Below are 24,064 nucleotides of genomic sequence, written 5' to 3'. Positions count from 1 at the left end.
TATGAATAATAAAGACCTGTAGGGGGAAGTCTAATACAGTTCAACTTATCTTAAAAAGCAGCAAAGAAGAACCTGTTGTTTGAGCACGCGGAGTCCACCTGTGAAGCGTTTGATTGTACTGCTTGCTGCTGAACTCAAACGATCGATCTTTAATTCTCAGGCACTGTTTCCACCTGGCATTTAGGTGCGTTTAAGTTGATCTGATCACAAGTAGATGCATTTCCGTTTACACCTGCTCTTTTGTTCACTTTCAACCACTTCTGTCCTGATTTCTTCGAGGGGAGGAATTTTCATCAATTAAAACCTCAAGAAGCTTTATGGCAAGTTTTACGACAGTAAAGCTCATTTGCATTTAAAGGGACAGACACAAAACGAGGCGTTTTTGCTCACCCTCAAAAAGTGACAATTTTAACATGCTATATAAAATTATCTGTGCATTTTGAGCTAAAACTTCACATGGGGACATCAAAGACTTATTTTACATCTTGTGAAAAAGGCATTATACCACCCCTTTAAGGCTGAGAATTGGTACCAAGAATAAAACCTATTCTGTCTATTTTCAGGGCCAGTTGTGGGTTATTAAATGGATGAGGGTCTGGTTAAAAGCTGGTGTTGATATGGTTTATTTATGGCTGAGAATTGGCGTCACTATTAAAACCAGTTCTGGCCCATGTTCATGCCCTGTTATGGTTATTAAATGGCTGAGACTTGGCCTAGTGTTGGCCCATGTGTGGTCCATGTCTTCAGTCTGAATCTGAGCCACTACAGGGCCATCATTCTTCGCGGTATGTGGGCTGAGGGACATGGGGTTCTGTGGAACGGAGCTGGGCCAGATAAAATTTGCTATGTGGGCGTACACTGTTCCGGAACAGTACAACCAAAATTTTCGACTGTGTGCTGCGCATTGTTCGAAGGATTGTTTCCAGAACCTGTACCTGCACAAAGGCTGATTCTAAAAAGTGGAAAATTCCATCTTTGCAAGTACAGTCTGGCGCTTCTGACTCACAGACACTAAGCTTTGTAAAAATCGACGTGTTTCAGAAAGGCAGTGCATATTGGAGCAACAATAATGTACGGTATGTGTAAAATAATGACTTTTTTTAAAACCTAAAAGCACGTAAACACATTTCATTAAACCAAATATAAATAATGTTATTTTAGAACCGCCATATGACCCCTTTAAAGTACAGTTAAAGGTATATTTCAAGTATAAAAATGAATACCTAAATAGGAACATAATGCAAAAATAATACATAAATAGTAAACTATAATATTATGTTCACTTAAAGAAAACTTGCAAGTATACTTGCAGTATAAAACTACTAGTAGTTTACTGAGATTAAATACTTTTCTATATTTGTTAAAAAATGTAGGCCTATTGGACTAGTAAACTATCAGTATATAAGTTCACTTGTATAGTTGCAGTACAAAAGAAAAACTTAGCTGTAAACTATTTGTGTAAGTTTACTGTTATACTTAAGTAGCTTATACTTAAAGTATTCTTTTATACTCTAAAAGTGGGCCAATTTAGTCAAACAGTGCACTTATATTTCTAGTACACTGAACTTTACTTAAGTATACTTAATAAAATGAACGTGAAGTATATTTATTTTTTGTAAGGGTATTAAATATGCTTCTTATTAAATTAAGCAGCCCAGAATGACAATTATTGGTTGTTGCACCAGGCTTTACAGCACCGACTGAAAGCATTTCAAGCATCTATTTGAGATAAGTTCCTCGAGATCAGAACAAAATCTACCATGCAAATCATAGGAATACGATTTTTTCTTCATTCTCCCCTTCTAATCTTACATAACATTACTGTTTATGTGTGGGCAATGCATGTACATGCCAAAAACCTTCACCACAGAAGCACTGTTGTGAATGTGAGTCTTACCCCCTACTTACATAAACTGCTGCTTGTCAGGACATCTGGTCTTTGATCAAGGACTGATTTCAGAAGATGCATCCTGTTGACAATATTGAACTGCAATCAAAAAAAAGTTTAATATTTTCTATATTAGATTTTCAGCATTTGGCTGCATGGGCAGCAACTGGCACAGAACATAAAAAAAAATGTAGCCTATCTATTCAAAGTGAAGTGGGTTTTTTTTTTAGAAAGCAATTTCTGGTAAAAAAATTAAACATATTAAAATAAACAATACATATAAATACAATTAAAGATAATGTCATCATTCCCAAAAAATTATCATGAATTTACATATCTTGTCAAATTATTATTGTTTAAAAAAAAATCCTCAACAATATTTTTATAAGGTAAATTACTTAGATTTAGAATGACCAATGTAGATGTGAAAATGTAAATAAATGGTTGGAAATAGAGGATGAAAAATTATAGACCACGAACATGAACGTGTAAGAGGATTTTGCGAGACAGAGCAGGAAACAGGATAAAGGATTAAATCAGATGTAAACCAGGAAAAGAATGAGAGATAAAACATGTCTCCTTATCTACAGTCTAATCACACAATGCCGGTACATAAACCTACTGTCTGATGAGACCAAATTAATATAGTTGTTTTGGGAATAAAAAAGAAATGCATTTTTATTTGCCTTCAAAATTGTGTCACAACAAAAAAGGTGAGATTATGGTATACAAAATAACACTGAATATGGATTACTGTAAATGTTTGGAGAATCAGTTTTCTTTTAACTAAAAAACTAATTGAAACTAGAATCGAGTTGTCTCGTGGTGATGTTTTCTTGTATTATTGCGTCTGGCAATGGGAAAATATTCACCATAATAATTTGACAGCGCATCTATACAGCAAAGGGGGGAGGAGACAGAGAACCTGGATATGAATGAGTGAGAGAGAGCGAGAGATAGAGGGACCGTATTAAAAAGAAACAGACTGATGGAGAGAGAGAGAGAGAGAGAGAGAGAGAGAGAGAGAGAGAGAGAGAGAGAGAGAGAGAGAGAGAGAGAGAGAGAGGAGGGGCGAGTGATGTTCAGAGGAAACACTCAATGTAATTTCCTGCAACAGAATCTAAACAGACAAGAGTGAGAGGCAGAAACACAGAGCCATAGAAAAGCATTAATGCTCATCAGTCGTCACAGAGAAAAATGTCTATGGAAGCAGGCAGCACGGAAACCATTGATGTTCCTCAGGACAAGATTGTCAAAAAGGTACGTGACCTTTGAGAATTATGCTAATATGGAGCACAACTGATTGAAAAAGTAGTAAATCTGGCAGAATGACACTACAGTATGTGTAACATACATTCATTAAAAAGACAGGTTTGAAGTAAATAGGGGAAATAGGTCTATATTACACTTAGGATATGGCTAAGTACAGGCATACACATTAAAGTTTTGACAACAAAATAAAACTTTTTTATCGAAAATAAAAAAAATCGATAATATACATGCTATGATCAAATTATTGATCAAAATTATTGATCAAAAATTGATCAAATTATTAAATATACTACCAATAAAAATGTTGGGGTGAGTAAGATTTTTTTTTATGTTTTTGAAAGAAGTCCCTAATGCTCACCAGGCTATTAGATTATAAATACAGTAAAACAATATTGAAATATTATTCACATTTAAAATGACATCGCTATTCTGTTATAATACCCTGTGATGTCCAATTAGAATTTTCAGCATCATTACTCCAGTCTTCAGTGTCACATGATCCTTCAGAAATCATTCTAATATGCAAATCCACAAAAAAGCACAACATATGCAACTAATTTTTGAGAAAACAAGTACTTGCCTCAAAACATCACAGTTATTGATTTAGCCTGTGTGATGATAACTAGTCCCCGTCTCCACAAATCATAAATGGAGCTCAAATTTGATCACATTCTCTCTGATCAACTGCTCTTTTGCTCCATGTAGGGGTCCTTTAGGAAGAAGATCGAGAAGCTGAGGAGATGGAGCACCTCTTCGGGTGGCGGCAGCTTCAAACGCCCGCCCAAAACCAAAACCCTCAGTCTGAACTCGCCCTCTGAACCCGAGGTAGAGCCCTTCGGAGTAGAGACGGAGCGCAGGAAACTCAGACCCATTGTGGCATCTGTCTTTGGTCAGGTATGGACTGCTGCGTCACAGGAGCAGTTATTCATGTTCATGTGCTGTGCTGAGCTGAACTGAGCTGTTGTATTGTCAGTCATATTCTTGATTTAAACAAACGTTTTGGTCTGCTGAACTCTGGCACAGTTATTGGTAAGGATGGTATTAAGTTATTTCAGTACAAAGGACAAGCAGGGGTTCATGCAAAAGTGGTTCTGACACTTGAACTGAAAACTCATATCTGTTATACAGTATACTACTCAAAAGAGGGCAGGCGCTGTGATTGTTAATGCATGGTGGAAACAGCATTAGCAGAGACAATGCTGGAGGGCGGTTTATCAGCATCTATAAGAATATTCATTCATACTTTAACAGTGTTTGTTATGCTGGCGGATACTGTGAACACAGTCCAAAGTATGTCCAAAAGTCTGGATTATGTGCAGTTGTGTGGTTGGGTTGTGCATTCTCTTTAATGTTTGGTGTTAAAAGCATGTCTTTCTGTCTGATATTCATTTTCAAAAGAAATGTCACGTATTACCTTGTACGACAGCATGGATCTTCCAGTTTGGACCTCAAAGTTTGCCAAAGAAAAGAAATCTTCTTATAAACAATTTTGCCCTGATCAAATCCGATGCCTAATAAATTGTACTCAGACATTTGTATATAATTATATTACTTATTGGGAGCTAAAATATTTTACTTGGTCCGGAGGAAGGAGAAGGCAGCAGAATAAACATGTCACTATTGAGGTTCATTGCAAATTTATGCTGAAAATCGGAAGAAAACACAGAATGGTTTCTTTCCTCATTCCCTCACATTTACTCTTTCCAGTCAGTTCATTAAATTTTAAACCTTTCACACAACAGTAATCGTAATAATCATTTTCATACAAACTCTGCTTTCAGGGGATTATGGGACTGTGCACTGGAGGAAAAGGTGAAAGTGTATTAGGTATTATCTATTATTCATCACACTTCATTCTTTAAAGCTTGTATTCCCAAACATAATGAATGCATTGCATACAAAACTAGCACAGCTTTCCATGAAATCCCTTTATTTCACTTTTCACTCATCCACTAAGCTAGAGTGTGATTAATCAAACTTGGCATGAAATCAGAATTTCTCTCACCCTTCAGATTCTCTAACTGAATTAAATTGACATACTAACATTAATCAATTAAGAATTTCAAAATTGCCATTAACCCTGGCAAAAATAACATTGTAGAAGAAAAAAACACAAACCAAATATTACTAAAGGCCACGATATACTAAAGGTTAGATTATTATAATGAAACTAAAAGTAACAACAATACACTAAATGTTTCAGAAGCTAATAATAATATATAATCTTATGAAGAAAAACATAAGTCTGAGCAAGGGTAACTCAAGGGTAACTCAAACAGCAACAATGGGATGGAGGAAAGGAGGAAGACTGAAAGGCTGGGAGAAGAGAGAGAGGGATGAAAGAAAAAGAATAGGACAGGATTATATGGGTGAGATTAACGACTCAAGAGATCAAATCTGAAAACTGATTCCCACAAGAACTCTCTTGTGAACACTCCAGCTTTGGCCATCGTAATAACATATCAGACACGAGTTGTGGTGACATAAGAATGTCCAACATATCACACACTAAACCTAAAGCATGTTCCTTTTGCTACAGGATTTCAAAATAAATTGAATTTAAGCAACATTATACCAGATGTTGAAATCACAATGTCTCTGCCATTTTGCTCCATCAAAATTCATATTTATGTACAAGCTATTTTTGTCTCATGGGGTGATATTACAACTACAGTTTTCCGCTTTTTATTTGGAAAATGAGAATCACATTAGTTATTTTTGCATTTTTTTCCGAAGTGCTTTATATGTACAGTTACCTGATACTTTATTAGGTACTGATCAACTGCTCGTTAATGTGAATATCTAATCAGCCAATCACATGGCAGCTCAATGCATTTAGGCATGTGGGTGCGTCTCAATCAGCTCCTGAGCTCGTGATTCAGTAAATCGTTTTCACAAAATTCGGGCACTGCAAGGACAGTAAGATTGGGACACTGATGACTCTATTTCCAGCGACGTAACAACGTCCTCATTGTACACCATCACTACTGGTGCTTATGAACAATAGCAAAACTGATATCTTTCTGACATACTTGTAATGTTAAAGTACACTATAATAAATAATTTGCTTGTTTAATATACCTGCAACATTTCAGCTGTAAATAAATGATAAATGTTATGTTCATTACCTGTGTCTAGTGATGTATGTTTATGCTGAAATATAACTAATGGTTTGTATTTTTTTAAACGCTGCGTCTCATATGTGTAGTGAGTTGGCTCAAATTAAGTTTTGCGCTTCAGAACTTCCGTAAAGGAAACATATTGAGCATCGATGCTGAATGGTTTTCACGGTACATTGTGGGACTTTAGGGAGTAAACGTTTCTGTGCCCTGTAAGGATTCTGTGATTGAGACAGCTCTTAAAATGTCTGACTTCCTGATCAGTGCTCTACTGAACTAGGGAGCTGATTGATTGAGATGGTCAAGAAGATCTGCTGAAGTTCAAACTGAGCATCAGAATGGGGAAGAAAGGTGATTTAAGTGATTTTGAATGTGGCATGGTTGTTGGTGCCAGGCGGGCTGGTCTGAATATTTCAGAAACTGATGCTCTACTGGGATTTTCATGAACGCACAACCTCGAACCTTAAATTACAGCAGCAGAAGACCTAACCAAAAGAGTGTTAGCCACTCTTGTCAGCTAACAACAGGAAACTGAGGCTAAAATTCACACAAGCTCACCAAAATTGGACAATAGAAAATTGGAAAAAACATTGCCTGGTCTAATGAGTCTCGATTTCTGCTGCGACATTCAAATATCTGGGTCAGATTCTGGTGTAAACAACATGAAAGCATGAATCCATCCTGCCTTGTATCAACGGCTCAGGCTGCTGCTTGTGTAATGGTGTGGAGGATATATTCTTGGCACACTTTGGACCCTTTAGTACCAGAATTGAGCATCATTTGAACACCACAGTATTGTTGCTGACCATGTCCATCCCTTTATGACCACAGTGTACCATCTTCTGAGGGATACTCCAGCAGGATAACGCACCATATCACATCAAACTGGTTTCTTGAACATGACTTTGAGTTCACTAAACTCAAATGGCATCCACAGCAGCTTTGGGATGTACTGGAACGGGAGATTAACATCATGGACGTGCAGCCGACAAATTTGCAGCAACTATGTGATGCTATCATGTCAATATGGACCAAAATCTCTGAGGAATGTTTCCAGCAATGTTTCCTCAGCATCTATGCCAGGAAGAATTAAGGCAGTTCTGAAGGCATAAGGGGGTCCAACCCAGTACTAGCAAGATGTATAAAGCCGGTGAAATGTATTATAGTTTTATCCTCTTCCCAGACCCAGACTTGTAGTCTTAAACTATGAAATTCAACATAAAATATTAATCACATAAACGTACAATATTCATAATACAGTGTAAAATAATCATAAAATATTTCAATATATATTGCGTTACAATATATAGCAAATGTGGTGTGCGCTGCTAAAGTCGTGTGTGATAAAATAAGAAAACCGTTTATTATTGTGCGTCATCTCCACTCAAGCTATAATTTAGTCAACTGAAAAGTATGAAAAATTTAAAAAATATTTCTGTGAATTTAAGACACATCACATGCTAACAGCTACACAAGCATTTAGCTTTCAGTTGACATCCCTTTTCCTCTCTGCTTCTATGTCTCCGTTGTCTCTTCTCATGTTTTGGCCTTAATCCATCAACAGCCCACCAATACACAGCAGACAACCCAAATCTCCTCTATAGCCCACACACATATACACACAAATTACAAAAGCTGTATGAATCAACAGAAACGAGACGCTCTACATTTCACCATAGGTCAGTTGTCTGGCTGTCTATCATTTAATCCACCAATCAGAGGCCAAGTCTCTATGGGTAACCCAATTAGGAGCCATGTACAGCGTAGCCGGCTGGTTCTTTATTACATGTTTTAAACTTCCAAATGAAATTTTGTTTACAACATTCCCTAAGCCATTATAGTAAGTCATGCTATTATTCTAAGCATTTTTTAGTAAAAAAAGAAAAACAGGTGTATTTTATTTACTGACATTGTAGATACAAAATGTATGTATCTGCATGTCCAAAATAGTTCAGAGAATAAAGGGATACAAATATTATCATATAATAACAGAACACTGATGCAAAAGTAACTTTTTTCCAGAGAAATATATTATCGTTTGAACATTTAAACATGAACAGAGTAACAAAAGCGGTGTTGTGAAATACGTAATGTATGTGACATTTTGCTATCTTACGGTCATGTGCCACTAAGAAGAGACTAATCTGCGTATGCGTGTAAGTGTGAGTAAATGGGATGTACAGAAAGTGGGTGTTAGTGTGTTAATGTACAATCATAGACACCACAGAGTGAGAAATTGTGTGCTGTGCAGATTAACCCCAGCTGATCCATTCATCTAAAAGTAGAGATGCATTAGTCCACTGATGATCAAAGTCTAATGAAGGTTTAGAGTCAGGAACATTCTTTGATGCACCAGTTTAAAAACGAGATGGACTGACTCTTTGACGTCAATGCGGTTTACATGCATGCGCATAAATGCATACATGTTTACCATCTGTTTTTTACAACTACAAGTGTGTTATGTCTCCACAACAGCTGTTGTTTCCATGCTGTTGGAGGGAATGAGAATAGCAGACTGACTGGTAAATCTGCTGTGCAAATAAATTCATGAACGTCAATAGAAAAGCTAAATGCTTCTGTTGCTATTGGATGGGTATATAACAGTCACATCATCATAATTCACAATTAATTGGTCTTCTCTGCTATATTCAGGAACATTTACCAGATTTTTTCCTCAGAGACTGTGGGCTATAGGGTGACTACCTGGTTACTGCTCTGTTGCAGGACGTAGATGTGATTTTGCAGGACACATGTGAGAGAGACAAATTTCTTACTATTACATGAAAATATTGATTTACATTATTTGGAAAGACTATTTGCAATTTATATTGGATGATGACTAGTTTCAAATCCCCAATGAGCTTTGTTAATTGTGACCGGCTCTGTGACTGGCATTCGTTTTGCCCAGGTTCGAGTGATTAAATGTAATGTACTTTACAGCAGTGCTTTTCAAACCTGTACTGGCAAGTTAAAGAGCCAGTAAAGTCATTGTGTTAGTGGTTTTGCCATTAAAAGTCCAGTTCCCATAGAAACCTGAGACTCGTACTTAAGACTGTACATGAATGGCTGGTCTAGCCTGAGAAAAATACACTTTTTGAACGCTATTTGAGCATAAGAAACAACATTTATGGGACATTTCATGTCAGATTTTGCTGATTTGCTGTGAGTTCGGCAAGCAGTTTTTGAGATTTCAGGATTCCCCCCATTTAAATAGGACTTGGTCTTGGATGTCCAAAATAGCTGCCTGGAGGCGTTCCAAATATGACCACTGAGTGAACAGACTTCCCTTGAAAGGGAATTTGAACGTAGGCAGCTGACTTGTTTTTTTTTGTGCGTTTGCGCACGAAGGTACTTCACGAAACTGATTTCAGATCAGCATAACAGATTAATGAGAGAGCTTTGGTAAAAACTAAGCAAACATTTAATTATTACAATAGAAATTTCTCGACAGAAATGACATCAAAAGTGGAAAACGTTGGTCAAAAACATACATTTACACACAAACTGACCAACCGCAACTTTCAGACGCCATCTTTATTTTTTAGTTTGTCACGGATTGGAACGCGCAGGATTGTGGGATATCAGAGGTTGGAAGGATTACATCTATGCTGCCTTCAAAAATCGATCAGACGAAGGTATCGTAAGAGACAGGAAGTGAAGCCAACATTGGATTTAGACGTGCCTTGATGCCTTACTACCTTGGAATGCATCCTCTGAAGGCAGCGTTTTTAAAGGGGTCATCGGATGCCCATTTTCCACAAGTTGGTATGATTCTTTAGGGTCTTCATGTAAATTTTGTAACATACTTTGGTTAAAATTCCTCAATGGTTGTGTAAAACAACACCCTTTTTACCTCCTCAAAAACAGCTCTGTTCACAGCGACCCGTTTCGATGCATGTCTCTTTAAATGATAATGAGCAACTGCTCAACCAACCAATCTGTGGCGGGTGTTGACACAAGACACGTAAAGTGCTGCCTTGGCGGACACTATACAAATGGCTGAGGGTGGAAATATGCTAATACGAGACAGTCCGTCAGTGGTCGTGGACGGAGCATATTGCTCAGAAAATCCAAATCGCTTGATTACTGAGAGTGTTTAGGCTTTTTGAGGACAAAAAAAATGGAGTGCATGGATTTTTTTCCGTTGTATGGTGGTTGTGTCCACACACTGCAAAGACACATTTGTATGCAAACATCAAAAGTGAATCAGTTGCAATAGCGCAATTCAATCAGGCTTCATTATTTTTGGTGTAAGGAGTTTCCCCAAAGCGTCAGCCAGTGAGATCCTGATATCTTAAAATAATCAACTTTAAATTAGCACTGATAAACAGTAGCAGAAGGAAAAAAGGATGTCAACCAAAGGCAAAATATTTGAAAAGCAGCATTTTCATCATATAACACATCTTTCCACGTATTTGGAAAGATTTCCAACCATATTGTCATTTCTACCACATCTTGATGTGTTTTATAGCATTGTGGTGTAAACATTTGAGTAAAACTGTATATGATTTCAAACATGCTGACTGTTGTTCTCTCATTCGTAAACACGTAACTTTTGAAAAAAAAAAAGTTTTACTATGGGCTAAATTGTTTTTGGGGACAGGTGTAATTTTTTTCTCAAAATTACTTTACTGTAACACACTAAATGTCAGAATTATGTATTAAAACATCTTGGTCTAGGACAAAACAATAAAATATATAGGCTATGTAAAACGTTTCTTAAAAAGTAAAAAAAAATAAAAAAAAATAAAGGTAGGCTATGTTTTTTTTTTAAGTTTCCAATTCAGTTCCGAAGTGATCCTCATATAACCATATGTTTAAACCTGTAGGCTACGACGCTACGTTTTCACAATCAAACACTTGTCAAGCCAAAAACAGTGTGCCATTTAAGATAATTGGAGAGCTTAATTTCATAACATCTACTCACCTGCATTATTAAACTTTATCTCCCACTGCCTCATTGCTGCAAATGTAGCCTATAATGTGGCCCTGTTTCGCCTTTTTGAGATCTTTCGTAGGCTAATTTGGATTTCATTTGAAAGTCTTTCTTGAACTGGCGTTCAACACAAGTTTTATGACCCAGTATGTATGCTAAAAGCTTATTAACTTGGAAAGTTACCTCTGATAATGAGTTTTTTATATAACTTAGCCATATGGAAAGAGGCCAATTGCATTCTTCTCCGTTTAGACATTTTATGCGCTATACTTTCTGGACGAAAGCAAGTGACGTTGAGTCATTTGAATATTTATTGTGATTTGCCAGTTTCTGATGTGTGCACTTGTTGACTGATATATTTTACAGTCTATACTGCTTATCCTTCACTCGCTGTTCCAACTTTATTTAAAAATGTTAATATAAATAGTTTTATTTTTGTACATACACACAATTTGCATATGTCTACAAAACATATTTTAAGAATTTACGCACTAAGCATTTAGGACAAAACAACAAAGAAAATAACAAACACACAGGAAGTCAGGTGAGTCCAAACTTTTGTCTGGTAGTTTTTCTTGGCCTATTTAAATCTAGTTTTTTTTACTAATTTAATTCTAAATTCTGTACATTTCTTTCTCCCCACAGTCACCATGCAATTTCCGCATGGGTCTCTCTCTATCACAAAAATGCGTGTTTGGTGCCCCTCAGTGGTTATCTTTCCATAATGCAGCTGCTGAGGGTAAATACAAATAATTGTGAAGAAAGCAAAATATATTGCTCTGTTATTCTACTGGATGTTAAAGATTCCTCTTTTATAAATAATTCATAAGTAATTCATATTTAAATCATTCATATATTCATACAAGGCCACGCTGCACAATTCACTGGATTAACACTGCCCTCTTGTGCTTGGGTACAGTGTATTATTATTGAAATGCCATTCTGTTGTATTACAATGGACGTCCTTTGTCACAGTCACCACAGTGCTCCACGTCTCATTGGCCAGGTTACGATTGTGTTTACTCTAAACTTCTGCACTGTTTGTCACTGCTGTGAAATGAAACAACTATTAAAACATCTCAATACATCCAGCCTAACTTAAGCAATAGCTCTCCATTAGGCTTAACAACAAGCAAGGTAGTTTCGCATTGACATTAAAATATATAAAACCATTCCCATTCACATTAAAATGGCGTCATGTAAGGTTGGAAATGCCACCAAAAAATAATAAAAATGCTCCCAAATGAATTGCCCTTGTATGAGTTCTTGTATTTTTTGTCGATAACATAATATAGTTAAGCAATATCACACAAGCAAGAGTGCTGTTTTCTCGAATATCAGCACGATTACAAATGTGAGGATTTTATAACAGTTCAATAAACAATGCGCTGATGATATGAAATTACCATTTTTAGACACAACGTTGTCAATTTTGACTGTTTTAGCTCTATTTTTCCAACAAAAATAGTTCCAAACAAAGCAGAAAAGTTGCATAGTGGTGTTTCGCTTTGAATGATTCTCCATTTTTTAACATATCGGGTTCAATTATCCATTCACAAGCGGTGTCCCAATTCAGAGGCTGCATCCTTCGGAGGCTGTGAAGGTCAGACCAAAAGTTGTTAAATGGGACGGTCTAATCTAAGGAATACTGTTGTTGTCACCGAGCAACTGTAACAGCTGCCGTTGATGAGTGGCAGTAACGTTTGACCAACACTTTTTAAAGGTTTTTTTTTTTTTTTTTTTACATAGATGTTTGAGTAAGTTGAAACCCAATACTTTAATTTAAAGCTGCAGTCCGGCACTTTTTTGGGTTTAAAAATATAAAAAAAGACATTTTTGAAAAAAAACGTAACCAGCCAGTGTTCAAAACGATCTGCTTGCCTTACCTCGATTCAAAACGGTAAGCTTGTAATAATGATTTTAATTCCAGTGGTACTGGTGGATTTCCGCGGGAATTTCGAGCATGTCTTTGCGTCATTACGTCACTTCTGTACACATAGAGAAGGAGTCCCCGGCTAGCGTGTGTGGATGATGGAGGTGGAGGTTTAGCTTAGCACTTGGTATGGCGGATCCCGAAAGTTTAAAGCGACAATCACCAGTGACAACTGGAGATTCACCAGTTGTAAAACACAAAGACTTCGGACTTCACAGTGCCTACAGAAAAAATATATTTTTCACGTTTTGACGTGATATAAGCAATCGTTAGAATTAATCAGCATGATATTGCTACTGCAATGCTTCCCCCCACCCCCCATATTTGGTCAGAACAAAAGTGAATGTTACTTACTTGTTCAGATGACATTTTCCGATGAAAATTCTAATGTTGACACTTTCAAAAAGATGAGATTGAGATTGCTGATGACAGTACAGTATCCACAGCGACGCGGCAGCGACAGGTTCTCCTCAATACATTGTGTTCATCCGCGCTGTTTCATGCCGATTTACTACCCACGCACAGTTAATAATTCCGCGAATAACTGCAATTGCAGATTTCGAACAGAGATGGCGACAAAGAGGAAAAACGACGGACTGCAGCTTTAAAAGTGTAATTCTTCAATTTCTCTCTCTCAAACAAAAAAAATCCTGTCGTCACTGGCGCAATGAATTCTGGGAGTATAGGCAAGGACTCGAAGGATCCATCTGTTGTATCCTTCATTGCACAGGAAACGAAGGACGCATTTTAAGCCTTTGAATTGGGACAGCCTTCGTTGCGCTGCAGGGACGCAATCGGCATTCGAATTTTAAAAAGTGTAATTAATCAAAAGAAGATCAACAATATGTAACTTTATTTTTTATAAATATTTATGAGGGAGTGCCCCCAAAATGTCTGTGCACGGCCCTGGTGACAACTAAACTCCATCTCTATTGCTGTTTGCTATTATATCCTTGTCATTTTTCTTTCATTTTTACAAATGTACAATAAGTACTGATTTGACTTCATCTGTACCCATCCATTTATCCTCTCTTCTGACCTATCACCCCTGATATTCACCCCTGACGCTGTGGCTCATCGTCTTTCTTAAACCCATGTGATACCTGCTCTCTACAATCTTTCTACAACCCTACATTCCCTTATCAGCATTGCCAGCTGCATTGCACTCACCATGTAATCTGGAATGCAGCGGATTATGAAGACCTTTCCCACCCCTGCCTCGCCCACCATTGGTTTATCTCTATCTATCTATCTCTCTCTATCTCTCTCTCTCTCTCTCTCTCTCTCTCTCTCTCTCATCCCTTTCTATTTTGTACCATGCCAGAACATTCACTTGCAGTGCGATTAGAGTCTGTCACAAGGCAAAATGAGGATGTGAAATAACATGGCAAGAGAAACAAAGGGAAGGAAAGAACATGCAGAGAGAGAGAAAATAGACAACAGATGCATGATTCGAGAGCATCGGGATTAGAGCACTCAGAAAACCCTGGAAATGCCGTTTCTGGCTGAGGGAGCAGGTCTCACTGATCCCAAAGCATGGTGTGACAGTTTTTAGTCGTTTTTAACATCACCACCACCCATCACCTCTTGTTTAAGCAACTCCGCCCCCACTTGGGATATTCTGATGACGGGGATCGTATGTCAGAAAGTTTATGTAATAATCTGAGGACGGGAACCAAGAGTGAGTGATAAAGAGGGAGGGGGAGAGACAGAGATGGCAAGAAAGAGTTGGAGCAGTGAGAATTAGAGAAATACAAATGATGGGAGCAAAACCATCTAAAAGAAGCAGTATGAAGAAGGTAAGATATCTGTTTTTAAATGAGCTTTTGAAAAGGGTGTAGATGTAGTCTGTAGATACTATTTTTTGGAAGATGTAGTTTTGTAAGACTGATTTAGAAAACTATATTCATGCATATTTGGTCTTTGGCAGAAAGTATGTAGGTTTTTAAATCAACAGTGTGAATTCAGTAAAAATACTTATTGTGTACTAACTTAAAGGGACAGGTCACCGAACTTTAAAAGTTTTTGGTTAGTAAGATTTTTTTAATGTTTTTGATTTGTCTTATAGTCATCAAGGCTGCATTTATTTCATAAAAATACAGTAAAAAACTGGGAAACACTTTATTTTGCAGTGTCCTTGTTACATATGTTACATGTACTTACCATATATAGTAATAACAGTACATTATGTGTAATTACATGCAATTAACCCTCAACCAAAACCTAATACCCTAACCCTATAGTACGTGTTGTTGATTAATACTCTGTTACAGTTTAATTGTATATTTAAGTACTATGACACCTTAAAATAAAGTGTAACCAAAAACTGTATGAGAAATATTATTCAATTTAAGACAACTGATTGTCTCTATTTTAATTCATTTTAAAACATATTCATGTGATGGAAAAGCTTAATTTTCAGCAACCATTACTCCCGTCGTCAGCGTCACATGCACACAATTTAGTGCTCAATAAACATTATTATTATCAATGTTGAAAAACGTTGTGGAGCCTAATCTTTTTTTTGGAAACCTTGACAGTTTTTTTCAGGATTCTTTAATGAACAAAAACTTAAAAATAACTATTCTTATTTAAAAATAGAAATATTTGTAATATGTCATTCTAAATGTCTTTATTTTCATCATTGTGATCCATTTAATGCATCCTTCAGCTGAATAAAATGATTCATTTCTTTAAAAAAAAAAAGAGAAAAGAAAAGCTTACTGACCCAAACTTTTGACCAGTCATGTCTATGAAATTATAAATTGAAGATGTTCAGTCATTATTTACTCACCTTCATGTTGTTTCAAACATGACTTTCTTTCATCCATGCATATTATAGCATGAATGTCCAAGCTGCACTATTAATGAAAGTGAATGGTGACCATGGCTGTCAAGCAAGATTTTTAAGATTTCTCACACAAAGCAATCGCATGACTTCAGAAGATTTGTAATATAGAGCACACACATTTGATGGTGCTGTTTTGAAGCTTGTCTGCTCCTGATATCCATCCACTTTCATTAAACTTCTCCTTTTGTGTTCCACGGGAGAAAGACTGACATTTTCCGGAGAACTATCCCTTTAAGTTATTTATAGTACAGTATTCACCACATTAGAACTTGTCAGACTGCGATTTTTTTTCTCTGGTGCGTAATGAAATGGTACCTTGCAAAGGGGGGCTCGCCTCTGGAAGGCAGTGGGCTGCCATTGGCAACCGCCATGTTACGAAGCAGCGGTGATGCGGCAGCGGAGGATGATGATGATGAAGATTTGGGGGACGGGCAGCAGTTTGAGGAGCCGATAAATGCCCTGGTTCAGAACTGTACAATGCTACACAACATCGTGGGCCCTGCCTGCGTCTTCCTCAGACAGAGCTTCGCTCAGTCTCAAATCGTATGTACACACACTTACAAACGCACCTTTCTTAGACAATGCATGAGGAGGACACAGAAAATCAGTGTCAGAATTCCATCAGGGAATCTCATTAGTATTGTCTGTCTTTTCCATTTTCAGTCAAATACCCCATTCCTTCCCATTACTTCCATAATGACCCCATCTTCTCACATTTTAGAGGATGCTGTGCAATGGGATTCACCGTTGTCAGTGGAATAGCTACTTGTCCAAAAGAGAGTCAAAGTCAGGTTATGTTGCCAAGTCCTTAATGCAGCATTTTTAATGCACTTAAAACTTCACATTAAAGTGGCCATAATAGACATAAATGCAATCTGTTATACAACATTACTCTCAAGTGTGAACCAGTCATTTTTTAGATCGCAATGTCTTTAATATATAGAAGAGACATTTTGAAGGATATTTACTTTTGCCCTTTTTGAGCACTTGAACTTAACTGAGACTTGAGTGTTTGTAGACATTCAAGAGGCTGGTGTGTCGACCTTTATATATTGCAATATTTAGGTGTTCAGTTTTATTTTGATTTTAGAAAACTAACAAAGAATTGCTCTCCTCCGAAAATCAACTTTTTCTTGTTTTTCACGCCATGTCTCTCAGGTGTTGAGGAGGACTAGTCCATCATTGAGCCTACATTCAGTATGAGGAAAATACTTACTGTTAAAATCAGACAGTCTAAGACTTTTACTCAAGTCGTATTGGAATTGGTGACTTTTAACTTGTAATGTTAATTTTACTTGTAAAATGAACTTGTAATGAAGTAATTTTCACTGCAACGTATCTGTACTTTTACTCAAGCATGGTTTTCAGGTAGCCTACTCTTTACACCTCTGTCTGAATGTGAAAACCAGTGAATTACTTTTGGGTGAATGAAGAAATGAGTAGTTATGAAGATTGTAATTTAGATCATGTACCCGAAAGTATTGATTAATGGGACTGAGACTGTGTAATATCCTTCTGCTGTCAATATACTGTACATAGGCATATTTCATTAGCATAATGTTCTTTTTTACTCATGGGACAATCTCGGTTAAACCTCTTATGTCTTTGCTGGACCAGAAAAAGACAATCATTATGCATATCTTTGCGAAGAGAGGTGAAATTTCGTTTTTTTTTTCTTCTCCCAACTACCAATGGCTGTTCTATCAGATCCTTATGTTAGTCTGGTGGGTGGATGTGGATAAAAATACAAAAACCACAAAGATAAAGATAAAAAGTAGTGTGTAGTTTCATACTAGCTTAATGTTTCATATCAATGTCTACATCTGTCTGATAATCCCAGAATCCCTTTTGTGTGTATAGAAACTCAGGGAAGGGAGTAAGCTGCAGAAAATACTGTAAAGTCAAAACCGATGGAAAATTTCCCCGAAATTGTTTGTGACATATTTTATTTATTTAGCTTAAGCCTTTTTCCCCAAATAATATCACTAAGTAATATATTCTAAAGTCTTATCTGATTATAGTAGGCTGAGGATATGCAATGCTCAGTGAGGCTGTTTAACAGACCATGTAAAAACTATATGTTTGTTCCAATGAGTGAATACATAGGCTACCTGATTTTCGCAAAGAAAATACAATGTGTACTCCATTTGTTGCCTGGCAACCCGGACCCTTGTAATCTGTTCACCATAGTGACCTTTTCCTACTGCTGCTTTCATCATGCTTGCCAATTCATGGTAGTAATCAGCCTAAATACTCCCCAGCTGTGTGAATATGTTCTGGCTGGCCACTGCCAAAACACAGGCTCAGTCAATCAGATCAAAATCTAAATCACTCAACCATTTGTTATTATCTCACTTATGTAATGTGTAAATGTTGTTTCAGATGAGATTTCAATTGCTCTGCTTGTTCTTTTTTTTTATTTGGAGTTCTGCTGATAATGTTTTAATGACTGAGTTTCTCCATTTCCACGAATATGAATATCTGACGACACGCAATGTGTGTGTGATTTTCTGTCCTTGGATCACTTCAGATGTAATCCATAATATCATAACACTGTGATTCTTGGTCGGTTTTGCCAATATTATCAAGGGGTGATTACCAAAACTGCACAAAATGAACCTTGTTTATTCTAAGAAAAAATATTGATTATTCTAATATTAGGAAATATGTTGTTAAAATCATAGACAAACATTATATTACAGTAAATCCATAATTATATCCTAAGCTAAATACATACTTTTGTGGATTCTTTTTAGAAAAACATGCCATAAAGGTCATTCGGGATAGGATGAAAAAATTTCCTGGAAAGGAGAAGAGAAAATGCTATAACTTTATGTGTGAAGCTCATTTTAAATGTGGGCACTCCCATACCTGTGATGACCAGTAATCAGAGCCTCGTGTGTTCCATTCATTCATTCGTTCATGCAACGGTGTGCAGACGGTTGCCCTCAGTGACAATGACAGGTGTGCGTGAGGCTACCTGGTACACTTTGAGTGACAGTTCAACAAGCAGTACAAATGCAAAGCAGATTACAGGAAAGATTATAATACAGGGTGTGTGTGTGTGTGTGTGTGTGTGTGTGTGTGTGTGTGTGTGTGTGTGTGTGTGTGTGTGTGTGTGTGTGTGTGTGTGTGTGTGTGTGTGTGTGTGTGTGTGTGTGTGTGTGTGTGTGTGTGTGTGTGTGTGTGCCTGTCTACGTGATCAATGTGCAATGTGTTTGTCCTAATAGTTTGTCTCTGTATGTCTCTTTGATATCTGTACTCACTACAGGACAGAGATCTACGGCCAGAGGAAATTGAAGGTACAGAAATATCCAACATCACTGATATGCTTTATTTCATTAAGAGCGATAAACCCTCCCTCCCACCAACCAAAATAATGTGGTTCCTACTCTTATTGACTTCTCTCCCTCTCTCCACGTGGATCCTTGCCATTAGCCTACCTCTCTCTGTTTATATATAAAAAAATTACCTTCAGTCTCCTCTAAATCCCTTGGTAAGATACATTTAAAGGAATAATTCACTCAAATAATGAAAATCATTTACTCACACTCATGTCTTTCCAAGCCTTTTTCTTTGTTCTGTGGAACAGAATATGAGAAATTCAAAGAATGTTCCATAACTCTCATTCACATTTCCCCATATTAAAAAAAAAAACCTACAAATGGAATTGGTTCTTTCCTGTCTCTAAAACTTTTTGACTGAACTGATTAAATTTCAGTCCGCTCTCACACCTTAAAATACATAAGGACGGCTGAGCTTGACAGACTCTGCTTACTATATGATTTCATTGTCTTCTTATATGGAAAAAAATGCTTTGGCTTAGGCTTTGCAATTGCATCAGTGCGAGTAATTTTTGGATGAACTATTCCTTCTACAAATTATATGAGTGCCGTACCTTTATCCTTCAGAATCCTCTTACTTGGACTGCCGGATTACATATTAATGTCAACAAAGTCAGTAAGATGCTCTCTTTCTTTCTCTGCCTTCAGAGCTGAAAGAAGCCTTTCGCGAGTTTGACAAAGATAAGGACGGCTACATTAGCTGTAAGGATCTGGGCGAGTGCATGAGGACGATGGGCTACATGCCCACAGAGATGGAGCTGATTGAACTCAGTCAGCAGATCTGTGAGTGGCAACCTTATCATTATCATTATACTTAGGCTCATTATCTCAGTTCTATTCAAGAACCAACAATAGAACTTCTTACATGATCGTGTGCTTGTTCACTAGGTGGCGGTAGAGTGGACTTCGAGGACTTTGTAGACCTGATGGGCCCAAAGATGTTGGCTGAGACTGCAGACATGATCGGAGTGAAAGAACTGAGAGAAGCTTTTAGAGAGGTTGGTGATCAAATAACTGAATAGATAAAGTATCAACCCCTTTATAATTAACTGAAATGTTTTTGTCGCTTATGCTTACATAGGTTGCGTTTTTTTGATCAAACATACAGAAAAACTGTAATACTGTGAATATTATTACATTTTTTGACTGTTACAATAACTGTTTTTATATTTTAAAATGTAATTTTAAAATGTATTCTTGTCGTGGAAAAGCTTGATTTTCACCATCATTACTCCCATATATATATATATATATATATATATATATATATATATATATATATATATATATATATATATATATATATGAAACTCGAAAAAATGTAATATCGTGCAATAATATGCATAAATAATACCTTTCATGTTTCAATAATATGCATAAATAATACCTTTCATGTTTCAATAATATGCATAAATAATACCTTTCATGTATTTCAGTAATTCAACTTAAAGGTGCACTATAATATATTATAGACTCATTACATGCAAAGTGAGATATTTCAAGCCTTTATTTGTTATAATTTGGATGATTATAGCTTACAGCTATGAAAACCTTTTCACAATATTCTAATTTTGAATTTGGGGTTTTCATAAGCTGTAAGACATAATCATCAAAATTATAACAAATAAAGGCTTGACATATCTCACTTTGACTTTGCATGTAATGAGTCTATATAATATATTAGTTTCACCTTTTAAGTTGAATTACTGAAATAAATGAACTTTTGCACGATGTTCACATTTTTCGATTTTCACCCTGTAGATGCCTCATTAGCGGCCGTTTCAATGGCCCGCTATAAGGTAAGTCGTCCGCCATATTGGAGAAGTCAAAGCCAGTCCGTTAACATTCAAGAGCAAGTTGACTGAGCGTTTGCAGACTGCAACGGTAGTTAGACGCATGTACTGTACCTAAATATACCTGAGTATGACCTTGTTAACATGTAACTGCAAACATATTTTGGCCTTTATCTTAGCAAAAAATTGTTAATTTACATTTTCATTTTAAATTTCAGTTTCATAAAATGTTTCAAAAGTAACCCAACAGTACAAACTTGAATTGTAATTGATTTTGTAATTGGCAATGTCAATTCATTTTATAAAATGTTTTGTTTCAACAGGAAAAATATGAAAATTGAATTAAATTAGCATTATATAAATTATGTAACAATAGTCATGTTTCCATCCAGCTGTTTTTATGCAGAAATTTAAAATGTGCATAAAAACATCTGGATGGAAACCCTGCAAATTCATAGGTAGAGGTGGAAAAGTTATAAGGTATGTCTAAAACCTAAATGTGGCTAAGGTAAATGGAAACAGATTGAGTGAAAAAATGGTGACACAGAAATCAGCTTATTTAAACGTGACTTAAGCCTTAAACGCCCTCTCGTAAACATCTGGCTGAATCAGATCTCTGTCTGTCTTTCTGACAATCACTCTTGCCATATTCCATTCTTATAATATGACATAAACATGTTTTAATGAATGCTTCAACACAGAAAGTCACCACATTAGCAGAAGGACAAAAGAAACGCTTGTTTTCACTGTAGCAGGGCAAAAGTAACAAGTGTTACTTTCGTCCCGACAGGAACTCCTGACATAAACCCGATTTACTTTTAAACTGAAAAACTCTGTCATGGCAAACTTCAGGATGTTACAGCATTAAATAACCTGTAGATTGATCATTACTGTGTGACACATTAAACGAAAAACACAATGTGTAATTAGAAAAAATGTAGGCCTACCGCTTCAGTATTTACTTATCGTAGGCTACTTGAAAACAGCTTTCCGGATCTAACCGCGAGAAACGATGACGAAATCACGTGATATTTGGCAGCTCCATCAAGGGTTGCGTACTGAACGTGCATAGCCATAGGTCACAGCTGTCAGGGCTCTGAGAAAATCGCTTTGTTACTTTCGTCCTGCGTTACTTTCGCCCCGGTTCTCAAGTAGGCTACCGTAGTAAAAACATGTAGCCTGATATTGAGTTAATATTTTTCTTTTTCATTTTTTAAACACATTCTCACACGTGAAAGGTTATCCAATTTCTTTGTAAATGTAATTATCGGCGGTTTAACAACGAGAAGCTGCACAATGTTGTGACATATCATTGATTCTACTGTGAATGACGACACACTGACCGTTCCAAGATGGCGGACGCACTGACGTGTCTGGAGCGGTCGAATGAGGATTTTTTTGTACATTTCTTTAAATGCATCCTAATGCTGTTCACACCCGGGTTTAGACATCAAGACATGATAGGCTTTAAAATGTATAGCAGAAAATCACTAAAAAGCACCATAGTAGTCAATGAATTGTTTGGCGTATACTGTAGGCCTATTCCCAAGTCTTCTGAAGTCACACTTTTGCTCTCTAAACTAATCTTTTAATTGATCTCTTTCTCTCAGTTTGATTCCAATGGTGATGGTCAGATCAGTCTGGCTGAACTGAGGGAAGCCATGAAGAAGCTGATGGGAGAGCAGCTCAACCACAGAGAGATTGATGAGATCCTCAGGGATGTTGACCTCAATGGAGACGGCCTGGTTGACTTTGAAGGTTAGAAGGAGAATTATCCTCTAGACTCTTGAATTTTGAACTGAGGTAAATCTTTAGCCTATATTTATATTAATATAGATAAAAATATGCTTATGGTGTGAATACATTTTATTTATATGGCATGTTGATAGATAGATAAATATATACCAAAGTTGTTCTTGCACTAATGTAGATTGAAGGGGATGCATTGATAATTCAGCTGATTAATTGAACTTTTCGTATCTCATTATTTCTGTTTAGTACATTATGTTTAATGGATGACACTGCATGCATTCATTTTAAATGAGAAATAAAATTTCCCTTATGAAATAAAAAAGCATTTTTTCATAACTTAAAACTTACTTCCTAGGCCAAAAAGACCATTTATTTAAACTGAGGTGACTTACACATAATGTATAAAATAAAGTTCACTCTGTATTTTTTTTTTTTTTTTTTTGCATGGACAAACTAACAGTTTTTCACCTTACCCTCCACAGAGTTTGTCCGAATGATGTCTCGCTAACTTAGAGGACACATGACAAAGGGAGAAAACCATCAGTTTGCCAACTCCTAATGTGAAGACTCTGAAGAGTGAAATAATATGTGTCTCCTTTAATTAACTACCTTATGTAATTAAACCATACTCTTTCTCCATACAGAGAACTTTATTTCACACATTGGCTTGCTTTTATGACGAGGAAAACTATGTTCCGACCAACTGACCCTGACCTAAAAAGATTAAGTCAAATTACACACACAACAACTTAACTAATTTATTAAAGAGGTTTCCTCTGTTCAGAATTGTAAGGGGACCACAGTCACATTATCTATTAAAGCATGCTATAAAAAAAATATTATAACTACTGACATTTGTATGCAAGATGTACATGGTCATTGTGGACTGACAATGCAAAGGCAGATATAAATCAGTATCATGTGTGTTTTGGAAAGTAGACCACTGGCTAATGGGTCTAGAGTTCCTGTATGAGGCTTTTAGGGCTTTGTTATGCTTTCCCTGTGGGAACAACAGGATATTAGCATTCAAAACTGGATATCATACAACTCCGGAAGAGTCTGGAATTATTGAGCACAATTGCCATGGAGATCCCTTGTAAGAACCTGTTTCTGACACCCATGTGATCTCCCTTTGCATACGTTTGTGTTTAAACCAATGTTGTTGTTTTTTTTCTA

At 36.5% G+C, this 24,064-nt stretch overlaps 1 protein-coding gene across 2 annotated transcripts; it reads left to right on the top strand.

Moving 5' to 3' along the window:
• Positions 1-2,846: 2,846 nt before the first annotated feature.
• On the top strand, positions 2,847-23,629 carry cabp2a (calcium binding protein 2a). Of its 2 annotated transcripts, none has more exons than XM_079616634.1 (7): positions 2,847-3,148; positions 3,866-4,054; positions 19,271-19,301; positions 19,992-20,126; positions 20,232-20,341; positions 22,747-22,894; positions 23,371-23,629. In XM_079616634.1, the coding sequence occupies exons 1-7, from the start codon at positions 3,086-3,088 to the stop codon at positions 23,394-23,396; spliced, it is 702 nt and encodes a 233-aa protein (XP_079472760.1). In that variant the 5' UTR covers positions 2,847-3,085; the 3' UTR covers positions 23,397-23,629. The 2 variants fall into 2 exon arrangements, with proteins under 2 accessions (XP_079472760.1, XP_079472759.1); XM_079616633.1 differs by lacking the exons at positions 2,847-3,148; positions 3,866-4,054 and adding exons at positions 14,471-14,947; positions 16,324-16,542.
• The last annotated feature ends 435 nt before the right edge of the window (positions 23,630-24,064 follow it).

The sequence above is a fragment of the Phoxinus phoxinus genome, assembly GCF_949152265.1.
Source record: "Phoxinus phoxinus genome assembly, chromosome: 6".
NCBI classification, from domain to species: Eukaryota; Metazoa; Chordata; class Actinopteri; order Cypriniformes; family Leuciscidae; genus Phoxinus; species Phoxinus phoxinus.
This window is presented reverse-complemented; position numbering and strand designations above follow the sequence as displayed.

What these genes read in the sequence shown, in the direction of transcription:
- cabp2a (XM_079616633.1), top strand. Translation starts at nt 14,906, where the DNA reads ATGATGGGAGCAAAACCATCTAAAAGAAGCAGTATGAAGAAG. An exon ending in ACGGCCAGAGGAAATTGAAG is followed by an intron (nt 19,302 to 19,991) that starts GTACAGAAATAT and finishes CTCTGCCTTCAG; the next exon opens with AGCTGAAAGAAGCCTTTCGC. An exon ending in TGAACTCAGTCAGCAGATCT is followed by an intron (nt 20,127 to 20,231) that starts GTGAGTGGCAAC and finishes CTTGTTCACTAG; the next exon opens with GTGGCGGTAGAGTGGACTTC.